Source organism: Tamandua tetradactyla, chromosome 20 (assembly GCF_023851605.1).
Source record: "Tamandua tetradactyla isolate mTamTet1 chromosome 20, mTamTet1.pri, whole genome shotgun sequence".
NCBI lineage: Eukaryota > Metazoa > Chordata > Mammalia > Pilosa > Myrmecophagidae > Tamandua > Tamandua tetradactyla.
In genome coordinates this window covers 11453309-11479210 of record NC_135346.1, presented here as the reverse complement: position 1 = coordinate 11479210, position 25902 = coordinate 11453309, and the positions used below count along the sequence as shown (strand labels likewise).

Sequence of the window (25902 nt, the reverse complement as noted above, 5' to 3'; positions counted from 1 at the left end):
CACATTGTGAAAGCTGTATCATTATACAATCATCATCAAGAAACATGGCTGCTGGAATACAGCTCTACATTTTCAGGCAGTTCCCTCCAGCCTCTCCATTACATCTTGAATAACAAGGTGATATCTACTTAATGCGTAAGAATAACCTCCAGGATAACTTCTGACTCTGGAAACTCTCAGCCATTGACACTTTCTCTCATTTCCCTCTTCCCCTTTTGGCTGAGAAGGTTTTTTCAATCCTTTGATGCTGAGTCTCAGCTCATTCTAGGGTTTTTCTCAATCCCTTGATGCTGAGTCTCAGCTCATTCTAGGATTTCTGTCCCACGTTGCCAGGAAGGTCCACACCCCTGGGAGTCACGTCCCACACAGACCGGGGGAGGGTGGTGAGTCTGCTTGTTGTGTTGGCTGAAGAGAGAGGCCACATCTGATCAACAAAAGAGGTTCTCTTAGGCCTAATTTTAAGTAGGCTTGACCTATCCTTTGTGGGGTTAAGTTTCATATGAACAACCCCCAAGACTGGGGGCTCAGCCTATAGCTTTGATTGTCCACACTGCTTGTGAGAGTATCAAGAATTCAACTTGGGGAGGTTGAATTTTCCCCCGTTCTGTGAGAGGAGCTTTTAAGTTGAGGGTGTATGTGTATGTGTGTGTGTGTCCATGTAATAAGATAGAAAGATATGATATAAGGATAAGAGAATATCTTAAATTTTGGCATGCTGAGAAATGAATGACTTTCTAGATAAGAATTGGCAAGTGAGGGTATGGTTATTTATTTTTATTTATTTTTTATTTTTTATGTTTTATCAAATCTTTATCATGAAAGGGCAATGTTAAAAATGTGATACATGAAAGCCATTGCTTGTGAAGTTCATACCTAAGTACAGATTTTCTTCCTGGGCTAAATGATTTGGAGTTTGCTTTCTTTGCCAGAATCATAATAGTGAAATCATTCTATATCTATCTTTTTCTGTCTGACTTATTTCACTCAGCATTGTATCCTCTAGGTTCATCCTTGTTGTCATATGCTTCAGGACCTCATTTTGTCTTAACTGATGCATAATATTCCATTGTGTGTAGATACCACATTTTGTTTATCCACTCATTGGTTGATGGGCACTTGGATTGTTTCCATCTTTTGGCAGTCATAAATAGTGCTGCTGTGAACATCCGTATTCAAATGTCTGTTCATGTGTCTACTTCCAACTCTAATGGGTATATACCTAGTGTTGGTATTGCCAGGTCATAGGACAACTTGATATTTAGTTTTCTAAGGAATTGCCAAACTCTCTTCCATAGTAGCTGTGCTATGCATGATACATTCCTGCCAGTAGTACATAAGTGTTCCAGTTTCTCTGCATCCTCTCCAATATTTGTAGTTTCCTGTTTGTTTAATATCAGCCATTCTTTTTTTTAATGTTTTTTTTTTAATTGTAAAATATAACATATATACAAAAAAGCAATAAATTTCCAAGTTCAGTTTAGCAAGTAGTTATAGAGCAGATTTTAAAGTTTGGTATGGGTTACAGTTCCATAATTTTTTGTTTTTCTTCTAGCTGCTCCAAAGCACTGGAGACCAACCAAAAATATCAATATAATGATTCAGCTGTCATACTCATTTGTTAAATCCTCTCTTCTCTATTATACTCCTCCTTCTCTTTAAATAACATATGAACATAAAAGCAATAAATTTCAAAGTTCATTGCAACAATTAGTTGTAGAACAAATTTCAGAATTTGGTGTGCATTACAATTCCACAAGTTTAGGTTTTTATTTCTAGCTGTTCTAAGGTACTGAAGGCTAAAAGAAATATCAGTGTAATGATTCAGTACTCATACTCATTTGTTAAACCTGACCTTCTCTATATAACTCCACCATCACCTTTGATCTTTCTCCCACTGTTCAGGAATATTTGGGCTAAGCCCATTCTAACTTTTTCATGTTGGAAGGGGCTGTCAATAATATGAGATAGGGAGATGGAGCTAGTTGATGTTCTAGAGAGGCCGACCCCTCTGCATTTCAGGACTTATCTGGTCCAGGGACCCATCTGGAGATTATGGGTTTTGGAGAGTTACCCTAGTGCATGAAAGCTTTATAAAATCTTATATAATGTCCTAGGTACTCTTTAGGATTGGCAGGAATGGTTTTGGTTGGGTTTGGCAAATTATGATAGGTAGCAGTGTTTAACTGAAAAATGTGTAAGAGTGACCTCTCGTGTAGCCTCTCAACTCTATTTGAACTTTCTCAGCCACTGATACCTTATTTGTTACACTCTTCTCCCGCTTTTGGTCAGGATGGAGTTGTTGATCCCATGGTGCCAGGGCTAGGCTCATCCCTGGGGGTCATCTCCCATGCCACCAGGGAGACTTTCATCCTTTGATGTCATGTCCCATCAAAGGATGTGGGGAGGGCAGTTGTTTCACTTGTAGAGTTGGGCTTAGAGAGAGGAATGCCACATCTGAGCAACAAAAGAGGTCCTCCGGAGGTCATACCTATAGGTAGGCTAAGCTTCTCCACTACATATATAAGCTTCACAAGAACAAGCCTTAAGATCAAGGGCTTGGCTTATTGATTTGGGTATCCCTAATGTTTGGCACAGTAGCCGCGGTTTCCCTCATGGTAAAGTTTAATAGTTCCATAATTTTTCTCCCATCCCTCAAGGGACTTTGCCAGTACTTTTTGATTATCTGCTTAATATACTCTGGGGTGTATCCACTAACACCAATCCTGCTCAAACTTTTCCAAAAAATTGAGGAAAAAGGAATTCCACCTAACTAATTTTATAAAGCTAATATAATAATACCAAAATAATATAATTAATACCAAAACTGGGTCAAGATGCTATAAGAAAGGAAAATTACAGGTCAATCTCCTAATGAACATAGATGCAAAAATTCTCAGTAAAATATTAGCAAATTGAATCCAACAACACCTTAAAAGGTTGAGTTAGATTATGTGCTACAGAAAACCTAGGTTCTGGACATGCTAAACCTTTCTTCCTTTGGTCTCAAAGAGTAGGTGAAGTTCTAAAATAAAGGCAATATCTCCTTTACCCTCCTGAATTCTGAATTACCTTAATCCTGACCCAATTGGCTTCATTCTTATCTCTAAATACCAGGTTTACATATATAAAACAGCCCATCAAAATCCCGAAATAACAATTACCACTCTGAACTAAGTGGGACTGCTATAAAAACTTACAATCTAGGCCCCAGTCTTCTTATAAGTATTTTCTAAATATTTGCTTTTGTTTCTGGCATATTTTGCCTCACCATATGTCCCACAGGTTCATTCAAATCATTGCATGCCTCACAAATTCATTCCTTTTTGTAGCAGCACCATGTTCAATCATATGTTTACACCGTCATTTACCAATCTACTTCTCAGTCAGTGCATCTTTCAGTCACCTCTATCTACTGGGCCTCATGTATAATGTCCAAAGTCAGCAGTCCATCAACACTTGCAGTTTTAGATAATTTATTGTTCCCAAAAGAAAGATAACCAATAAACACACTCTCACCAAATAGAAAATCCAAGCCTCTCCCTAACTCTTGTCCCTCTCCCCATTATTTTCCCCCAGTATAGCCGCAGGGGTTGTTGATGTTTTCCTGTTAGACATTGCCTAGAGCATGCAATAGCATTTTTCCCCATATACCCTGAAATTTACACTCTTTGTATAAGATTCATACCTTTGCAGTAGTTCATGCAAGAACTTATTTATATTTGCAGTGTTAATTGGTGGGACACATGAATCTGTACAACCCCTTTCAATCATGTTCACCTCCAATATGGTAATATTACTTATAGACCCACTTGTGAACTGCCTTCACTTCTCTCCATTCCCTTACAATTAAGCTCAACCTCATTAGCAAACTGTTCACCCATCTCAAGCTTCTGTGTATCTCTAGGTCCCCAATATTCTGTATTATAAGCCTCTGGTTTTACCTTTACTATGGTCATGAAAGTGGAATCATACAGTATTTGTCCTTTTGTGTCTTACTTGTTTCACTCAGCATTATGTCCTCAAGGCTATCTTGTTATGTGGTTCAGGACATCATCTTGTCTTACTGTTGTATAATATTCCATCGTATATATTTACCACATCTTGTTAATCCACTTGTCTGACGATGGGCACTTGAATTGTTTCCATGTTTTAGCAATTGTGAATAGTGCAGCTATGAACATTGCTGTGCAAATCTCTGTTTGTGTTACTGCTTTCAGTTCTTCTGGGTATATACCGAGTAATGGTATTGCTGGGTCATAGGCAATTTGATATTTAGTTTCCTGAGGAACCACCAAACAGTCTTCCATAGTGGCTGCACCATTATGCATTCCCACTAGCAGTGCATAAGTGTCCCTGTTTCTCCGCATCCTCTCCAACATTTATAGTTTCCTAGTTTAATAGCAGCCATTCTTATAGATGTGAGGTGGTATCTCATTATAATCTTGATCTGCATTTCCATTATAGCCAATGAAAATGAGCATCTGTTTATGTGCTTTTGAGCCATCTGTATTTGCTCTTCAGAAAAATGCCTATTCATAACTTTATCCCATTTTATAATTGGGTTGTTTGTTCTTTTGTTGTTGAGTTGTATGATTTCTTTGTATATATAGGAAATCAAACCTTTGTCTGATATGTGATTTCAAAATATTTTCTCCCATTGAGTTGGCTGCCTCTTCACCTTTTTGACAAAGTCTTTTTGAGGTGCATAAGCATTTGATTTTGAGGAGTTCCCATTTATCTATTTTCTCTTTTGTTGCCTGTGCTTTGGGTGTAAAGTTTAGGAAGCTACCTCCTATTACTAGATCTTGAAGATGTTTCTCTACAGTTTCTTCTAGAAGCTTTATGGTGCTAGTTCTTATGTTTAGGTGTTTGATCCACTTTGAGTTAATTTTTGGGTAGGGTTTTAAGATAGGGGTCCTCTTTCATACTTTTGGCTATTGATATCCAGTTCTTCCATGCCCAAGTTTTGAAAAGACTATTTTGTCCCAATTCAGAGGATTTGGGGGGCTTATCAGAAATCAGTTGACCATAGATTTGGTGGTCTATTTCTGCACTCTCAATTTGATTCCATTGGTCAATGCTTCTGTCTTTGTGCCAGTACCATGCTGTTTTGACCACTGTTGCTTTATAATACATTTTAAAGTCAGGGAGTGTTAATCCTACCACTTTGTTCTTCTTTTTTAGGATGCTTTCAGCTATTCAGGGTCTCTTTCCCTTCCAGATGAATTTGGTAATTAGCTTTTCCACATCTTCAAAGTAGGTTGTTGGATTTTTTACTGGTACTGCATTGAAGCTGTAGATGAATTTGGGGAGAATTGACATCTTAACTATATTTAACCTTCCTATCCATGAGCAGGGAATGTCTTTCCACCTATTTAGACCTCCTTTGATTTCTTTTAGCAGTGTTATGTAGTCTTCTATGTACAAGTCCTTTACATCCCTAGTAAAAATCATTCCTAAGCACTTGATTTTCTTATTTGCTTTTTTGAATGAATTTTTTTTCCTTAACTGACTCCTTGGCTAGCTTATTGCTTGTGTATAGAAATGTTACTGATTTTTGCACATTCATTTTATATCCTACCACCTTGCTGAATTTGTTTATTAGCTCAGGTAACTTTGCTGTAGATTTCTCAGGATCTTCCAAGTATAGTATCATATGATCTACAAATAATGAAAGTTTTACTTCTTCCTTTCCATTTTGGATGCCTTTTATTTGTCCTTCCTTCTAGCAGGACTTCTAGCTAGAACTTCTAGCACAATGTTGAATAATACTGGTGACAGTGGACATACTTGTCTTGTTCCTGATCTTAGTGGGAAGACTTTCAGTCTATCTCCATTGAATACGATGCTGGCTATCAATTTTGCATATATTCCCTTTATCATATTGAGTTAGTTGCTTTTGATTTCTGTCTTTTAGAGTGTTTTTATCAGAAAAGGATGCTGAATTTTGTCACATGTCTTTTTTTTAGCATCACTGGAGATGATCATGTGATTTTCCCCTTTTGATTTGTTAATATGCTGTATTACATTAATTGATTTTCTTCTGTTGAATCATCCTTGCATTTCTGGTATAAACCCCACTTGGTCATGTTGTATAATTCTTTTAATGTGTTGTTGGATTCGATTTGCTAATATTTTATTGAGAATTTTTGCATCTATGTTCATGAGGAGATTGGCCTGAAATTTTCCTTTCTTATAGCATCTTGACCCAGTTTTGGTATTAATTATACTATTTGGTATTATTATATTAGCTTCATAAAAGAGTTAGGTGGAATTCCTTTTTCCTCAATTTTTTGGAAAAGTTTGAGCAGGATTGGTGTTAGTTCTTTTTGGAATGTTTCATAAAATTCCCCTGTGAAGCCATCTGGTCCTACACTTTTCTTTGTAGGAAGATTTTTGATGATTGATTGAATCACTTTACTGGTAATTGCTTTGTTGAGATCTTCTGTTTCTTCCTGAGTCAGTGTAGCTTGTTTGCATATCTCTAGGAATTTGTCCATTTCATCTAAGTTGTCTAGTTTGTTGACGTATAGTTGTTCAGAGTAGCCCCTTATTTGTTTTATTTCTTCATGGTCTATGGTAATGCCCCCCTTCTCATTTCTGATTTTGTTTATTTGTATACTCTCTCTTTTTTTCTTTGGCAGTCTTGCTAGTGGCCCATCAATTTTATTGATTTTCTCAAAGAATTAACTTTTGGTTTTATTGTCCTTCTATTCTTTTGTTCTCTCTGCTTTAATTTTTGATTTCTTCTTCTATTTGCTTTGGGGTTTGTTTGCTGTTCTTTCTTAAGTTCCTCAATGAAGGTGTGCTGTTAAGTTCTTGATTTTTGCTCTTTCTTGTTTTTCAATACAGGCATTTAGGGCAGTAAATTTCCCTCTCAGCACAGCTTTTGTCGCATCCCATAAGTTCTGATAAGTTGTATTCTCATTTTTATTCATCTCCAAATAACTGCTGATTTCTCTAGCAATTTCTTCTTTGGCCCCCTGATTGTTTAAGAGTGTGTTATTTAATCTCCATATATTTGTGAATATTCTCATTCTTTGGTGGTTATTGAGATCCAGCTTCAGCCCGTTGTGATCAGAGAAAGTGCTTTGAATAATTTAAATATTTTTAAATTTAAAAGACCTGTTTTATGTCCCAGCATATGATCTATCCTGAAGAATGTTCCATGAGCACTAGAGAAGAATGTATAACCTTGTGCTTTTGGGGGCAATGACCTATATATGTCTGTTCGGTCTAATTCATTTATCAAGTTATTTAACTTCTCTATTTCCTTGTTAATCTTCTGTCTGGTTGTTCTATCTATAGAGGAGAGTGATGTATTGAAGTCTCCTACTATTATTGTTGAAACATCTATTGCTCCCTTCAATTTTACCAATGTCTGACTCATGTACTTTGGAGCTCCTTGATTGGGAGCATAAACATTTATGATTGTTATATCTTCTTGGTGAATTGATCCTTTAATTAGTATATAGTGTCCTTCTTTATCTATTTTGATGTCTTTACATTTAAAATCTCTTTTGTCTGCTATTAGTATAGCTATCCTGGTTTCTTTTGGTTACACCTTGCGTGGAACATCCTTTCACTTTCAATCTATTTGTATCCTTTTTTCTAAAATGAGTCTCTTGTAAACAGCATATAGCTGGGTTATGTTTCTTAATCCACTCTGCTAATCTGTATCTTTTAATTGGTAGGTTTCGTCCATTAACATTCGAAGTTATTTCTGTAAAGGCATTTCTTTTTTTTTTTTTATTTTTATTGATAAGCAACATACAAACACAAACATTCTTAACATACAAACATCCCATACATGATGTACAGCCAGTGGCTCACAATATCATTGCATAGTTTTATATTCATCACTGTGATAATTTCCTAGAACATCTGCATCACTCCACAAAAGGAAATAAAATGAAAAAAGAAAAAACTCATACATGCAATACCCCTGACCCCTTCCTCTCATTGACCACCAATATTTCTATTTACCCAATATATTTGAACTTTTGTTCCCCCATTATTTGTTTATATATCTTTTATCCATATTTTTTGCTCATCTATCCATACTCTAGATCAAGGATGCATCAGACACAAGGTTTTCACATCACACAGTCACATTATAAATGTTGTATCTTCATACAGTCATCTTCAAGAAACAAGGCTACTGGAACACAGCTCTACAGTTTCAGGTACTTCCCTTTAGCCATTCAAATACACCCTAAAGTAAAAAGGTATATATGTATAATGCATAAAAATAACCTCCAGGGTAACCTCTTGACTCTGTTTGAAATCTCTCAGCCACTGACACTTTATTTTTTCCCATTTCTGTCCTCCCCCTTTTGGTCAAGAAGGTTTTTTTTCAGTCCCTTGAAGCTGGGTCCCAGCTCGTACTGGGATTTCTGTCCCACATTGCCAGGGAGATTTACACAGCTGGAAGTCATGTCCCGTGTAGGGGGAGGGAGGAATGGGTTCACTTGCTGTGTTGGCTTAGAGAGAGAGGTGTAAAGGCATTTCTTGAATCTACCATCTTATCCTTTGGATTTTTTTTGTTTGCTGCATGATGGGGTCACATTTCATTCTTTTTCTGTGTGAGTATTCCCTTATTGCATTTGTTGAATTTTTGCTTGTTTGTTTGCTTACTTGTTTTTTTGGAAAGTTTATGGGCCAGAAATCGAACCCAGGTCTCTCACATGGCAGGAGAGAATTCTACCACTTGCACCCCCTCCTTTGGATTTTATTTGTCAGATCTATGTGTTCTTTTCTCTTTCTCTTTTTATCCTTTAGATTACTCTTACTGGTACTCTTCAATTCTGTTCCCTCCTCCAGACATCCCTCTTTCTTTTTTAGCTGGCAGAACTCCCTTTAGTATTTCTTGTAGAGCTGGTCTGTTGTTGACATATTCTCTCAGCCTTTGTGTGTGAAAAATTTAATCTCTCCCTCAGTTTTTGAAGGACAGTTTGGCTAGGTACAGAATTCTTGGCTGGAATTCTTTGTCTTTCATGTTATTAAATAAATCATACCACTGCCTTCTTTCCTCCTTAGTGAGTAGTCCAAACTCAGTCTTATGTGTTTTCCCTTGTCTGTAGTAGATTTTCTCTTGCTGCTTTCAGGATTTTCTGCTTCTCTTCAACATTTGACTGACTGATTATTATGTGTCTTAGGATTTATTTGGATTTATTCTATTTGGAGTTTGTTAGGCTTCTTTGATTTGCATATTTATGTCTTTTTTAAAGGTAGGGAAGCTTCCCCCATTATATTTTCTGCTAGTCTTCCTAGCCCTTCACTCTTCTCTTCTCCTTCTGGGACATGATGATTCTTATATTTATGTACTCTGTTTTGTCAATCTTTTCACTGAGATCCAATTCAAAATTTTCCATCTTTTTTTGTCATTTGCTCTTTTCTGTTTTCAAAATCAGTTGTCCTGTCCTCTGAAAGTTCGCTTATTCTTTCTTCTGCCTCTTCAAATCTGTTTTGTGTGTCTCTAGTATATTTCTGATTTGGTCTACAGCATCTTTAATCTCTATTGATATTCTTTCAAATTCCTCCTTATGCTCTTCCAGTGTCTTCTTGATCTCCTTTATGTCATTAGCTATCCCACTGGTTTTATGTGATAATATTATATGAACATATTTGATTGTTTGTTCCAAAGTCTGTGTCTCCTTCAGTGTTTTAATTTGGTCGTTAGATTGGACTGTATCTGTCTGCATCTTCATATGGTTAGTGATCTTCTGTGGTCTTCACGGCATGTATATATCTTGACAGGGTTGCTTTGGAAGTTGATTTCCTTCAATATTCTTAAGTTTTGTATTTGTGGGATGGGTGTGGAGCAGGATGTGGGGCATGGGGAGGGCCACAACAGTGTGGTGATGGGTTGTGGCACAGGTATACGCATGGGTAGGGGATGCTGTGCTGGTGCCTGTGAGTGTGGAGTGCCGGTCACGGGGTTGTGGACGTGCAGTGTTGGGGCCACAGGGGCGAGGACCAGCCCAGACAGGCTTTGGAGTGCAGGAGCAAGGTGTGGCGTGGCTGAACCAGAGATAGGGCATGGTGGAGGTGGATGGAGTGGCTGAGGCTGGTATGTGGGCAGTATGCGGGTTGGCAAGTGAAGCGTGTGGGTCATGGGCGTCATGGTGTGGGGTACAGGGCACAGAAGTTGGGACACGGGATAGCAGTGCAGGGATTTGACCTTGTACAGGGGGAGGGGTCTAGGGGTGCTGGGATGCTAATTTGCAATTGTGTAGGGTCAGGGCACAGGTCGCAGGGGATGTAGGGTTGGCAGGACCCTGGCACAGGTGCACAGGTACAGGGTAGTTGGGGTAGAGGTACACGTGTGCAGGGTGGGGGCTATGTGTACACATGTGCATGAGAGCACTGCCAGGTGTGGAAGAAGGGGTACTTGTGCCGGGGTTGGGGCAAGGGGGGTGGAGTGCAGGAGTCAAGAGGTCAGTACATGGATATGTGGGTGCCCAGCAGGGGGATGTGGCTCTGTTCGGTGGGGCCCTAGTGTGGGTGGGTATGAGGGCAGGACCTGGGCATGCCTGTGCACAGAACTCAGGGGCAGCTGGGCTGGATTGTGCCTGCATGGCCTGGGGGCAGATGTGGCAGGGATGCACAGTCAGCGCTTGCGCAGAGCTGAGGGGGCATGACGTGAGTGGGAGCATGTCCGTGCATGGGCCTAGGGGGCTGTATGCTGATGTGCGCATGCACAGAGTTCAGGGGGAGCAGGGTGGGGTTTAGTGACTGTGTGGGTTGGTTGTGGGTGTGACCCTGGTATGAAGGTGAGTGTCTGTAGCCCAGATGCTACAGGGGGCAGGGAAGGGGAGGTGCAGGTAGAGGGACTGGACGCAGGTGGTGGGTCAAGGGAAGGGCAGGCAAGACTGCGCTTGCGCGAGAGAAGTGGGTTGGGCTGGGACAGGCTTGCACATAGGCTGGGGGCAGGGGATGTGGGATGGGGAGTGAAGTTCGGCGGGGGTGCTTGGGGCACAGTGAAGGGGTGGGTGGCAGGGTTCAGCTCCATGGAGTACGGGGGAAATCATGGTCCAGGAGCTAGGGCCGTGGGCGTGAGGGTAGCGTGTTCAAGGAATTTGGCTTGGCTTTCTTCCTAGTCCCCGTCTTCCTGTCCGTGCACTCTTGAGGGCTCTGGGCTTCCATTTGGAAGGGAGTGCATTAGGCTATTTGCACTAGCTAGGTGGTTTCTGGTTCTCTGCGTCTCAATTCTTCTGCTTTTTCAACCAGGGCCTCCCTGTTGTGGTGTAGAAGACCCTCCCAGGTCACTTACACCTGGAATCCCTCTCCCAGTTATTTTTCTGTCACTTCTCTAGCTGTTCCTTGGAGTAGAGTTGAACTTGACCTGTCGTATTCCACCATCTTCCCAGAACTCTGGATTTCCTACCTTTTTTTTTTCCCTACCATTTTTTCTTTTTTTTAAATACCAAAAAACACCAAACGAACGCAAACATTCATAACTTTTGATCATTCTGTTCTACATATATAATCAGTAATTCACAATATCATCACATAGTTGGATATTCATCATCATGATAATTTCTTGGAACATTTTCATCTATTCAGAAAAAGAAATAAAAAGAAAACAGAAAAAAATTCATACATACTATTACCCCCACCCCTCCCCCTCACCGATCATCAGCATTTCCCTCTGAATTTATTTTAACATTTGTTCCCCCTATTATTCATCTTTATTCCATGTGTTTTACTCATCTGTTGATAAGGTAGATAAAAGGAGCATCAGATACAAGGTTTTCACAATCACACAGTCACTTTGTGAAAGCTATATCATTATACAATCATCTTCAAGAAACATGGCTACTGGAACACAGCTCCACATTTTCAGGCAGTTCCCTCCAGCCTCTCCACTACATCTTGACTAACAAGGTGATATCTGTTTAATGCGTAAGAGTAACCTCCAGGATAACCTCTTGACTCTGTTTGGAATCTCTTGGCCATTGATACTTAATTTGTCTCATTTCACTCTTCCCCCTTTTGGCCGAGAAGGTTTTCTCAATCCCTTGATGTTGAGTCTCAGCTCATTCTAGGATTTCTGTCCCACGTTGCCAGGAAGGTCCACACCCCTGGGAGTCATGTCACACGTAGACAGGGGGAGGGTGGTGAGTTTTCCTGTTGTGTTGGCTGGAGAGAGAGGCCATATCTGAGCAACAAAAGAAGTTCTCTTAGGCCTAATTTTAAGTAGGCTTGACCTATCCTTTGTGGGGTTAAGTTTCATATGAACAAACCCCAAGACTGGGGGCTCAGCCTATAGCATTGATTGTCCGCACTGCTTGTGAGAATATCAAGAATTCAACTTGGGGAAGTTGAATTTTCCTCCATTTTCATCATTCCCCGAAGGGGACTTTTTTATTCACTGTTTGAATCACTCTGTTTCCCTACTATTTTTAAGTTACCTTTTTTTTTTAATCCAGTGTTCACCTTGTTACTGAAATCATTTAACTGTTTTTGGGAATTTGGGGAAAGATATCTCTGCCAGTTCTTGCTGTTTTTTTTAAATTTCTGTGGTGGGATCAAGCCCTGGTGTGTCTCACTCTGCCATCTTGATTGGGGTGGCATATTGCTTTTTAATGTTAAACCAAATTTGTGTTCCTGGATTCCCACTTGGTTATGATATATTATCTTTTTTTTTGTATATAGTTAGCTTGACTTGCCAAACTTTTGTTGAAAAATTTTGCATCTATATTCCTGAAGGATATAGGTGTGTGGTTTTCTTTTCAATTATCTGGAAGAATTTATTTAGATTTGGTATTATTTCTTCTCTAAAGGGTTTGGTAGACATTACCAGTGAAACCATCTGGTTCTAGAATTTTCTTTGTGGGAAGGTTTTAATTATTGATTCCATTTCTTTAATAGATATAAAGCTATATTAGATTTTGAGGGCTACTGTAGCAAAGTACCACAAATTAAGTGGCTTAAAGTAACAGAAATTTGTTCTCTCACAGTTTTTGAAGGTACAAGTTCTAAAATCAGTTCCAAAATCAAAGTACCAGCAGGACTATGCTTTTTTAGCTTTTGTCTCTTTTAGCTTTTGTTGGTTGTCATCAATCTTTGATATTCCTTTGTGTGTGTTCGCATCATTCTAATCTCTGTCTTCACGTGGTTGTCTTCCTTCTTTGTATCTCTGTTCCAAATTTTCCTCTTCTAATAAGGACACTAATCATTGGATTAGGGCCTACCCTAATACAGTATAACTTCATCTCAAGTTAAATAAATTGCAGAGACCCTGTTTACAAATAAGTCCACAGGTTCTGGTAGACTTGAATTTTGTGGGACTAAGTGGATTAGGGTTCTCTAGAGAAAACAGAATCAACAGGAAATATTCTTAAATATAAAATTTATAAAAGTGTCTCACATAACTGTGGGAATGTAGAATTCAAAATCTGTAGGGCAGGCTGTGAAGCTGATGATTCCAATGGAGGGTCTGGCTGAACTCCACAGGACAGCCTTGCCAGTCGAAGCAGGAAGAGAGCCTCACTCTTCTGAATCCTCCTTAAAAGGCCTCCAGTGATTAGATTAAGCATCACTCATTAAAGAAGACCTTCCCCTTGGCTGATTACAAATGAAATCAGCTGTAGGTATAGCTGACATGATCATGATTTAATTCTATGAAATGTCCTCATAGCAACAGACAGGCCAGCACTTGCCCAACCAGACAAACAGGTACTACCACCTGGCCAAGTTGACACATGAACCTGACCATGACACGAAGTATTCACCTTAGTACAAGAATTATTCAGATTATATATTTTTGAGTGACCCTTAGTATTGGTAGTTTGTGTCTTTTAAGGAATTTGGCTATTTCATTCTAAGTTGCTGAATTTATTGGCAAAAGTTGTTGGTAATATTCCATTATTTGTCTTTTAATATTTAGAATCTTTAGTGGTATAACCTTGCTCATTTCTGAGATTGGTAATTTGTGTGTGTTTTTTTCCTAATTAGTTTGGTTGGATATTTTTAAACTTTACTGATCTTCTGAAAGAATTGGCTTTTATTGGTTTTCCTAAATTGTTTTTATATTTTCTATTTCATGTTTTTTGTTTTCTGAACTTTATATTTTTCTATCTCCTACTTACTTTGGGTTTAATTTGCTGCTCTTTTTGTACTTTATTAAAGTGGAAGCTGAGGTCATAGATGTTAGACTTTTCTTCTTTTCTAATATAGTGGTTTAATGCTATTAACTTTTCTTCACTACTGTTTTAATGACATCCCACAGATTTTGACATACTGTATTTTCATTTTTTGAAGCTCAGAATGCTTTTTACTTTCCCTTTTTGTTCTTTGATCCTTGGGTTCTTTAGATATGTGTTATTTCATTTCCAAATATTTGGAGATTTTCTGGAGATCTTTCTGTTATTGATTTAGGGTTTAATTCTTTTGTACTTAGAGAATATGTTTTGTTTGACTTGAATCCTTTCATGTTTTTTTGAGACTTATTTTATGACCCAGAACATGGTTTATTTATTAAATATTTCATATATACTTGTAAAGAATGTGTGTTTTGCTCTTGTTGGGTGGAGATCAATTGCTTTGATTATATTGTTCAGATCTCTGTATCCTTGCAGATTTTTAGTTTATCAATTGTTTAGAGAGGGGTATTGAATTCTTTGACTGTATTTATGGATTTATCTATTTCTTCTTGTAGTTCTTTATTTTTTGCTTCTTGTGTTTTGAAACTCGGTGAAAAAGTGCATAAATGTTTAGGTTCATTATGTCCTTTTGATGAATTGACCTATTTTTCATTATGAATTTATCCTCTTTATCCCTGATGATATTCTTCTTAGTAATCTACTTTGTCTGATGTTAACATAGTTACCGTAAATTTCTTCTGATTAATGTTAACATGGCATATATTTTCTATCCTTTTAAGTCCATTTCTGGTAAATAGCTGTGCCAGGTTTCCTAAGATCACCCTCAGGTTTGCTGTTCAGCTAGAAGGATTCACAGGGCTCAGAATATATTTGTACTCATAGATTTGATTTATTATAGCAAAAGGATGCCACATACTCAGCAAAGGGAAAAGGTGCACTGAGAGAAGTCCTGAGAAAACCAGGTACAAACTTCCATGAGTCCTCTCTCCCAGTGGTTATGCAAGATGGGCATAATTCCTCCAGCATCGAATTGTGACAGCACATGTGAAGTGCCATCTACCAGGGATGTTCATTAGAGATTCAGTGCCCATGGTGTTTCTTGGGGTCTGGTCATGGAGGCCCCCTCTGTGATTCCAGATTCCAAGGAGGAAAGCAAGTGTTTAGCATAAACCACTATTTTTGTACAAATGGTTTAGACCCAGTAAACCATTTTTATCAGTTAGGGAATCATGGGGACTGTATTAGTTTTTTAGGGATGCTGTAAATAGTGCCACAAAGTTGGTGCCTTGAAATAATAGAAATTTACTGTTTCACCATTCTGGAGTCTAAAATTTGAAATCAAGGTGTTGGCAGGGCCATGCTCCCTCTGAAACCTGCAGGGAAGAATCCTTTCTTGCCTCTTCCTAGGTTCTCTTGCTTTGCCAACAATCTTTGGCTTTCCTTGGCTTGCAGCCGTAGTACTTCAAAATCCCTGCCTGTGTGTGTCTTCATATGGCCTTCTCCCACTGTGTCTTATGTCTGTGTGTCCAAATTTTCTTTTCTTTCAGGGACACCAGTCATATTGGATTAGTGCTTACTCTAATCTAGTTTGGTCTCATCTTAAGTAATCACATCTTCAAAAGTCCTATATCCAAATAAAGTCACAGTCACAGGACTGGAGGTTTGAACTTGAACATATCTTTTGGGGAGATACATTTCAACTCAGGACAGGCAGCCTTCCAAAGTCCATATTCCCAGATGTCAGCCAAGGGCCAATATTGAGCTTTTTTTCTGGGATGCAGTTTCTCTTAAGGTTGTTAGTTGGAGGATCAAAACAGTGCTCAGTCTAGGATAATTGTTCCCCACTACTGATACAGTTTTGTATACTGTGCGTAAGGTCCTGTGAATCATGAGGTTTTCTGGTCTGGCTGGAGGGAACAGGTATTATTCCTGGTCTTTGTGAGTGCCAGGCACTGTTCCTTCCAATCTCTTTGAATGGTTTTCCCCACAGATTTTTATAGTTTCCTCATTCTCATGCACTAAACAATACTTAGCTAAATACATGAGGAAGACCCTGTGCAGATCTCTGGAGCTCTGCTAGTATAGGTCTCTTCTCTCCAGCACCGTATCCTATAAACTCTAGCCACTTTGGTCTCTCTAGACTCTAAGCTCCCACTCCTCCACCCTGAGTATCCTCTGGCCTCTCCCTGGATTCCCCGCTCTGCCCCATAGATTGGCTTCTCTCTCAAGATATAACCTAGGCAATGTTAGGGCCTACTTCACCTATTTCCCATCTTTCAGGAATCACAGTCCTTTGTTGACTAAGCAGTGTCTTGAAAACTGTTGTTCACATATTTTGTCTCTTTTTTCATTTCAGGTAGGAAGGTAAATCTGGTCTCTTTCTTTGTCTTGGTCAGAAGTGGAAGTGTTGCTAGTTTAATTTTGAATTATTAGCATTATGTACTTTTTAGAAATAAATGTTTTACCGAGTAGTATTTGAATGCCAAAAAACTTTTCACCTATTTTCCAATATATGCTCACTTTGAAAATTATGGATAGCGACAAATAGAAATAAATGCATTTTCAAAGGAGAGAAAAATTAGGATTGCTATAATATGTAATTCATTTACCCTCCATTATTTTAAATGTGGTTTAGTTCTAACCCTTTGAAGTTTCCTACATGCTCAAGAAATGAGGGAGCTAGGTAAAATCTGAGGTCATTTTTTTAAAAAGTAAAGTTTTAAGAGAAGTTGATGTTGATATTGTGCATTTCCAAAAATAAGCAAAGCACACAAGCGAAAAACAAACAAAAAAATTCAGCAGATGGTGCTGCAGTAAGGCGAAACTCACATGGAAAAAGAATGCAATGTGACCCCTGCCATACAGCATACAAAAAAAAAAAAGAGAGAGAAGTTGATGTTGAAGAAAATATAGCATTAGTGTGATTTTGACATTTAAATACTAGAAATTCTAAACTCTCGTCTCTGAAAATAAGATGAGATTTTCTTCTCTGGGGGATGTCTGGTCCCCTTTCTGAGCTCTAAAATTGAATATTGATCTTTTTAAAATTAGTGATATTCCTGTATAAACTGCATTCATAAAAGTTGCATAGGAATTAATTTTGAGATTAAAATTGTTTTTTTGCTATTTCATAATGTTAAAAGTATCGGCTTGGGAGCCAGAAAGGTTGTGTTCGGATCTTGTCTCCAACACTTACTATGACATTGAGCAAGTTAGTTAACTTCTCTAAGCTTCTGTTTCCCCATTGTTTTAGTTTACAAACTGTCAGAATGCGATATACCAAAGCATTATAGCTTTATAAAGGGGAATTTAATAAATTGCTAGTTTAAAATAAAGCAAGGCTATAAAATGTCCAATTTAAGGCATCCAGGGCAAGTTACCTTGGTACAAGAAGGCTGATGACATTCAGGGTTTCTCTCTCAGCTGGAAAGGCACATGGCAAGATCTGCTAGCTTCCTCTTCAATGGCTTCCCTGGGGCTCTGTCTGTTCTGTTGACCCTGTTAGTTCTGGTGGCTCTGAAGCTTCTCCAAAATGGTTCCCTCTTAAAGGACTCCAGTAAGCAGTCCCACCTTGAATGGGTAGAGACACATCTCCATGGAAGCCATAATCAACCCATAATTGGGTGTGTCACATCTCCATGGAAACAATTAAAAAGATTCCACACAGCAATATTGAATGAAGATGAAAGACTTGGCTTTTCTGGGCTACACAATAGATTCAAACTGGCATACCCATCAAAACAGTACCTTATAGAAATAAAATAAAAATAGTACCTATCTCTTAGGATTGTGGTGAAAATTAAATAAGAATGTCTTGAAGTACATTGTGTAGCACATAGCCAACAGTCAGTAAATGGTGGTGGTTGTCCTTATAAGACTCATTATTTAATGAATCAGTGTATTTGCTCTCAATTTTAGTTTATGAGTTCATGCTGTTTTCTGAACTAATAAACTTTCTGAATGCAAGAAGTTGTATTTATAACAGTGAATATTAAGCTATTTAGTCAGTTTGAAAACAGTTGAGACTCTTTCATACCCATGTGTAAAAAATGGCTTCTGGTAGCATTAATTTATTTTATTTTCACAAAAAGAGAATGAAATTGGCATTTAAAGTTAACTGAAGTAGTAGTAGTTGAAAAACTTTTTCATTTATACTGTCTTTTCCTAGGCTATCTTCTTATTCTGTGCTGTCTTCTGAGAAGATTGCATCTGCTCCCATGGCTTCAGTTAGCAAATGAATCACATATTCAGCTGCCTGCTTGACACATCCATTTGGGTGTACAATAGGCAGTTCAAGCTCAGTATGTTCCAAACTGAATTCATGGTCTTTTCTTTCAGTCTTGTTCTTTCTTTGGTAGTGGTCACCATCTCAATATATGGTGTATTAGTTAGGGTTCTCTAGAGAAACAGAATCAACAGGGAACACTTGCAAATATAAAATTTATGAAAGTGTCTCACGTGACCGTAGGAATGCAGAGTCCAAAATCCACAGGGCAGGCTGCGAAGCTGATGACTCCAATGGATGGCCTGGATGAACTCCACAGGAGAGGCTCACCAGCCAAAGCAGGAATGGAACCTGTCTCCTCTGAGTCCTCCTTAAAAGGCTTCCCATGATTGGATTTAGCATCAGTAATTGCAGAAGACACTCCCGTTTGGCTGATTACAAATGGAATCAGCTGTGGATGTAGCTGACGTGATCATGACCTAATCCTATGAAATGTCCTCATTGCAACAGACAGGTCAGCGCTTGCCCAATCAGATGAACAGGTACCACAACTTGGCCAAGTTGACACCTGTCCCTAACCATGACATATGGTATCACCATATACCCCCTCATTCACGCCAGAAAATTGAAAGACATCCTTGATTCTCCTTTTCCCCTGGTCCCCCTACAACAAATGATTCCCCAGATCCCTTTCCTTCTGACTGCCAAATATCTCAGAAATCCTTCCACTTTTCTTTCTCCCCTCTGTTGTCAGCACTATCTCTCACCTGGCCAACCACTCTAGCCTTCTAACTAGTTTCTCTATACCTACCCTTACTGTCTTCCAGTTTCTTGTCTACAGTATAACCACAATGCCTGTTATATCATGTGCGAACTGAGAAAAATCCTTGTATGGCTTGATCTGCTCTTAGGATAAGGTCTAAAAGCCCTAACAATGATCTTCATGGCTCTGTGTGACTGGGCCCCTGCCAATTTCTCCAGGTCTGATTGCATCCACCTTCTTTTTTCCATCTCTACTTCTTTCACTCTTATCTCATTTCAGATCCTCAAAATATCCATGCTCTTTCTTGACTCTTTGCTGACCACCCTTTGCCCATCTAACCCTACTCGTATTTCAGGTCTCATCTCTCTCTCTCTTTTTTTTTAATGCAATTTTATTGCTATATATTCACATACCGTTTAATCATCCAAAGTGTATGGTCAGTGGTTTGCAGTATCATCACATAGTAGTATATTCATCACCACAGTCAATTTTTGAACATTTTCATTACTCCAAAAAACAAGAATAAAAATACAAATAAAAATTTAAAAGAATACCCATAAACATCCCATACCTCTTATCTCCCCCTATTATTTATTTAATTTTTGTCCTTATTTTTTTACTCGTTTTTCCATAAACTGGATAAAGGGAATGCCAGCCCATAAGGTTTTCACAATCATATGGTCACACTGTAAAAGCTATGTCATTATACAGTCGTTCTCAAGAATCAAGGCTACTGGACCACAGTTCAACAGTTTCAGATATTTTCTTCTAGCTATTCTAACACACTGAAAACTAAAGAGGGATATCTGCATACTGCGTAAGAATAACCTTCAGGATGACATCTCAGCTCTATTTGAAATCTCTTAGCCGCTGAAACTTAATTTTACCTCATTTCTCTCTTCCCCCTTTTGGTCAAGAAGGTTTTCAAAATCCCATGATGCCAGGCCCAGGCTCATCCCAGATCATATCCCACATTGCCAGGGAGATTTATACCCCTGGGAGTCATGTCCCACAAAGTGGGGAGGGCAGTGAGTTTATCGGGTCTCGTCTTAAAATCTCACTTTTCATCTCAACTTTCCTGACCACACTTCCCTGCTTCCTCCCATAATTCCCCCGCCTAGATTATACCCCTTGTTCCCACCTAGCATTCCATGTTTCTCATCGTGACACTTATCATGCTTATAGTTAATATATCAGCATCAACTCCCCAAGATGAGGTATTGCATCTTTTTTACTTGTTACTGCATCCTTGTGGCCTAGCACAATATCAGACTCAGGTATGCAGGAAATATTTGTTTAGTGAACAAATTTAGGTGCTTAGAAAGCTTGAATTGTAGCTTTAATTACTTGTGCTAATTTTGCTGTTGCCTTTTTTTTAACTTCCCCTTTCCTTACTGCACTATTCTCTTTTTTTTTTTTCTTTTTTACATTTTACTTAAGAGTATGGCTTTTACATAACAATTTAACACATAGGTGATCTTAAATCTTTAAAAAAAATTTTTTTATGATGCATAACCACATACAAACACAAACGTTCTTACCATATGATCATTCCATTCTTGTTATCTAATCAGTAATTCACAGTATTATCACATAGTTGTATATTCATCATCATGATCATTTCTTAGAACATTTGCATCAATTCAGAAAAAGAAATAAAAAGAAAACAGAAAAAAATTCATACATACCGTACCCCTTACCTCTCCCTTTCATTGATCACTAGCATTTCAGTCTACTAAATTTATTTTAACATTTGTTCCCCCTATTATTTATTTATTTTTAATCCATATGTTATACTAGTCTGTCGATAAGGTAGATAAAAGGAGCATCAGACACAAGGTTTTCACAATCACACAGTCACATTGTGAAAGCTCTATCTTTATACAGTCATCTTCAAGAAACATGGCTACTGGAACACAGCTCCATGTTTTCAGACAGTTCCCTCCAACCTCTCCATTGTACCTTAATTAAATAGGTGATATCTATATTTAATACTTAACAATAACCTCCAGGATAACCTCTCGACTCTGTTTGGAATCTCTCAGCCATTGACACTTTATTTTGTCTCATTTCACTTTTCACCCTTTTGGTTGAGAAGGTTTTCTCAGTCCCTTGGTGCTGAGTCCCAGCTCATTCTAGGATTTCTGTCCCACATTGCCAGGAAGGTCCACACCCCTGGGAGTCATGTCCCACGTAGAGAGGAGGAGGGCAGTGAGTTTGCTTGTCGTGTTGGCTAAGAGAGAGAGGCCACATCTGAGCAACAGAAAAGGTTCTCTTAGGCCTACTTATAAGTAGGCTAGCCTATCCTTTGCGGGGTTAAATTTCATATGAAGAAACCCCAAGATTGGGGGCTCAACCTATTGTTTTGGTTTTCCCCACTGCTTGTGAGAATATCAAGAATTCTCCACTTGGGAAGTTGAATTATCCCCCTTTCTCCCCATTCCCCCAAGGGGACTTTGCAAATACTTTTTTATTCACTGTTCAAATCACTTTGGGATTTATTGGGGCATCACTCAGGACAAACCTACAAAATCTCATGCCCTACTCAAGGTTCCAAGTATTATGGTGTTCAATTAAGCTGTCTGCATAAGTTATATTAGGAAATGCACTAGTCAAAATATAAATTTTGTACCAAATATTTTTTGCTTTAGTCTCACATATAAGTTAAAGTTTTAAAATCTTGATTACCATCTATTTTCAACACCCTGCAGTATTGACATTCCTTTGTTCTTATTCATGCAAAAACTTTTTTAGTTTGTACATTTAATTACTATCATTTTTTATACACTCTAGGCATTCCTAGATTATACCATCTCAGTCTTTCTTGTCTGTCTTTCCTTCTAAAGAAATTCATTTTGCACTATTCTGTTTGAAAAAAAAATTGAACAGTGATCTTATTTTAGGATTAAAGAGAAAAAAACTGCCGTTTATTGATTCTCTGAATTAGGCATTGTATTGGCTGCTTTAAGTAAATTGTGTCAATTGGTTCTTACTATGAATGTAGGAAAGTTATTGTTATTCCCATTTTATCACTGGGGAGACAATTTCTGGATGAATAACTTGGCCAAGTAAAATGGCTAAAAAGTGGCAGATATGGATTTAGATTGAGATCTTTCTGGCTCTAGAGGCTGTTTTTTGTTTGTTTGTTTTCTGTACTTACACTACCTTGTCCAATTTAAAGTCCATATTAAATAATATACATATTATAAGAAAGTTCCTATAATTTGCTATAGCGTAAGATTTTGCTTTTAAGGTTTGAGATACTTTTTATTCATTAATTAAGAATATTCTGTTGACCCTGGTACTTTTATAGTGCTTTTCTCATGTGGGACAGAGTACACACTGTACTTGTTGGTAATAAAGGTGAAGTTTGTACTAGAATAAATTATAAATCCAGGGCAAAAATTGCATGACAGTGTCAAAAAGAATTCGTTTTTAGAACCATTGATCTGATTCTCTTCATCATTTTTTCAGGGACTATTTTTGCATATGGACAAACTGGAACAGGCAAAACTTTTACCATGGAAGGTGTTCGAGCTGTTCCTGAACTTAGAGGAATCATTCCAAATTCATTTGCTCATATATTTGGTCATATTGCAAAAGCAGAGGGTGATACAAGGTAAAAAAGAATTTTTTCCCCTCCTGTTGAGAAGTCTAAGCATAGGAAAGACATACGGTATACATTTTGTAAACACATTTAAAAACTTTTTTTGTAAACATTTGACTGTCTTGTGTGTGTTCTAAAATGTTTTATTCATAGATTTTTGGTTCGAGTGTCTTATTTGGAAATCTATAATGAAGAAGTTCGTGACCTTTTGGGCAAGGATCAGACGCAGAGGTTAGAGGTAAGGAAAAATGAAATTTATTTTATACCAGAGGTAATATACCGTACACATTGTTCTAACTTTGCTTTTTTTCTTAATTGATATTACTATTAAGATAATTATAGATTCACGTGTAGTTATAAGAACAAAGACAGTGATCCCATGTACCCTTTACATGATTTTCTTCAATGGTAGCATTTTAAAAACTATAATATAGTATCCGTAGTCAGGATGTCGACATTGATACAATCTTTAGGTCTTAATCAGATATACAGCCTCAGTTTTACTTATGCTCATTTGTACTCTATACTGTTTTATTTGATGTGTAGGCTCCTGTATCCGCTGCCACAGTTCAAGTACTGAAAGTTCCATCACCGCTAAGATCCTCCATATTGTCCTTTTGTAATGACATCCACCTCTGTCCTGACCACCACCCTTCCATGCCTTCTGTTCTCATTAGCTTCTCTATTCTCGGTGTTTCCAAAGTGTATTTTTTATAGTTGTATTTATATATTTTTATTTGTTTTTTGTATGTGGCTTTCGAATTGAACTTGAAATAAGAATAAATTTTTTAACAGATTCAGTCCCTTTGTTCCCTTTTTGATGCAGCCTGCCCATCTGTGCCGGTAGCTGTGTGAATATTCACACTGTAGCTCCCTGGAGTTTCCAACTGAAGTAGCACTCATTGGCCTGAATGCTATAGAGGGAGATGGCAGAGTGATACATGTAGGAGGACACATTAAAATTTGTATAGTCCTAGCAGCCTATATGAGTTATTTTCTGTGAGTTCCACCTACCACAACTGAAAAACAAGCAAGTAGTTGATAGATTAAGTAGGAGTGTTTGGATGTTGTTTTTCTTCACAGGAGCTTGTTAATGTTTTTAGCATACCAATTGAACCCCCCTCTGTGTTTCTCTGTGGGAGAAGCATTCACCATCATTAAGTAAATAAATTGCTGGTGGTCTTCACTTTGGAACACATTATATATAGTTGTCCAAGTGAAAAGAAACCTATCAATAATCAACACTTGGAATTGGGAGTGTTTGCCCTTGTCGTTTTTTGCTTCTGGCCTCATTTTTCAAACTTTTGTCTGCTTTCTCTGTGAATTCTTTCTGCCTGTGGAATGGCTGTCACCTTTGGCAGTTACCAGGCCTCGGCCTCAGTTTTACTTTATTCTGTTGGCTTGTGAAGGTGCCTCCTAGGTCTCTTCAAAGGGAATTTTGTATATATGATTTTATCTGTATCTAGATCAATCTATCCTAAATTCATCCTTCAGATTTGGTGAAAGTTTTAATAAGGTGACTCACAGAGCGACCATTTGTTTTTAACACGGATGCCATAGATCTCAGTATTTTATTCACTCAAGCTTTAAATCGTCTAGTAGCTTTGAATTGTTATTAAGGTAAAGACAAAGGGTATACATAATTTCGCCTCTACCAACTTCTATAGCTGGGTATCCACAGATTTCCCTCTTTCCTTTTCTCTCCAGCCATCCTATTTTGTTTCTGTCTTTCTTTTTTTTTTTTAAGTGCCTAGTTTGTTCCCACCCCAGGATCCTTGCCTGAGCTCCTCTCTCCCTACCCTGCCTCAGGCTGACTCCATCGCATTTCTTCTTCAAGCCTTAGCTTAAGCATCATTTCAGGACACTTATCCTATTTCCTTGACTAGCTTAGGTTTCTCTATATATGTTTTCATACTGCCTTATAGTTATTCATGGCATTATTACAATTGAAATAAAATAGTTATTGAGTGTCATCAGTTGTTTGTATCATCTCCACATAGATTGTTGCCTCCACACAAGAAAGGACTTTGTCTACCTTATTCATTACTATATCCCCACTATCAGCAAAGTATCCAACACATTGTAGATGCTCAATAAGTAATTGTGAAAAAATTATTGATCTAAGTGTAAAGTTTAATGATGTATTTTATTATCCTTTTTTAGGTTAAAGAAAGGCCTGATGTGGGAGTTTATATCAAAGATTTATCAGCTTATGTGGTAAATAATGCTGATGATATGGATAGAATTATGACACTAGGGCACAAAAATCGTGAGTATGTGTTAATGTGGTTAAACATTTATTTGTTGAGTAGGCTTGTTTAGAAGCAAAGCTGGGATGACAGTTCACCCCTTAGAGACTGGGTTTTTAGATGTCTTGAAGACTCTCCCCTTTGGTTCTTTACTATGTAGAGAGCACATCAATGAAAGACATCACAGATTTTTTTCCATGCTGACAGAATTTCATTTCTTACTGTTTTGGTTTGCTAAAGCTGCCAGAATGCAATATAGCAGAAATAGATTGGCTTTTACAAAGGGAACTTATTAACTTACAATTTACAATTCTTAGGCTGTGAAAACGTCCCAATTAAGGCATAAATAGGGTGATACCTAGACTCTGGAACAGGAAGACAGTCTACTGGCATCCAAGATGCCTCTGTCAATGGGAAGGCACATGGCTAGCGTCTGCTGGTCCTTTGCTCCCAGATTTCATTGCCTTCAGCTTCTGGTTCCAGTGGGTTCCTCTGTGGGTCCTCTGTTAACATTTCTGGGGCTTTTCTCTCCAAACTCTTTCTGGGATTTTTCTCTCATAAAGGACTCCAGTAAAAAAAGATTAAAACCCACCTTGAATGGGCTGGGTCATATCTCAGTTGAAGTAAGCTAACCCAAAAGTCTCAGCTACAACGGGTCTTCACCCATGGGAATGGATTAAAAGAACATGGCCATTGCTTCTCGGCTTTTGGCTAAGATCAAGTGTAGTATCTGTTCTTATCAGTTTAATATCTGATATGTCCTCTATCCGAGGACAATATATTAAATGGATTTTTGGAATTAGGAGATGGAATAGGAGCTTGCTCCGTCCACTCCACGCATTGACCTGGTATTGCAGTACTTCCAGGAACAGTGCACCCCCCTCTGGGGGGAATAATAAATGTATAAAATCAAAAAAAAAAAAGAACATGGCCTTTTCTGGGTACAT

General features: G+C 38.2%; 1 protein-coding gene and 1 non-coding gene across 3 annotated transcripts in view; both read left to right on the top strand.

Annotated features, from left to right (window-relative positions):
- Positions 1-25902, top strand: part of KIF3A (kinesin family member 3A) — a 65430-nt gene that overhangs the window by 8070 nt on the left and 31458 nt on the right. For both annotated transcript variants that reach the window (XM_077138409.1, XM_077138408.1), the window contains exons 3-5: positions 22574-22718; positions 22860-22944; positions 24870-24975. In XM_077138409.1, the coding sequence (XP_076994524.1) occupies positions 22574-22718; positions 22860-22944; positions 24870-24975 (336 nt within the window). The remainder of the gene's footprint in view (positions 1-22573; positions 22719-22859; positions 22945-24869; positions 24976-25902) is intronic.
- LOC143665113 (U2 spliceosomal RNA) lies at positions 25648-25837 on the top strand. The gene has a single exon (XR_013166784.1). It is a non-coding gene; the product is annotated as a U2 spliceosomal RNA (small nuclear RNA).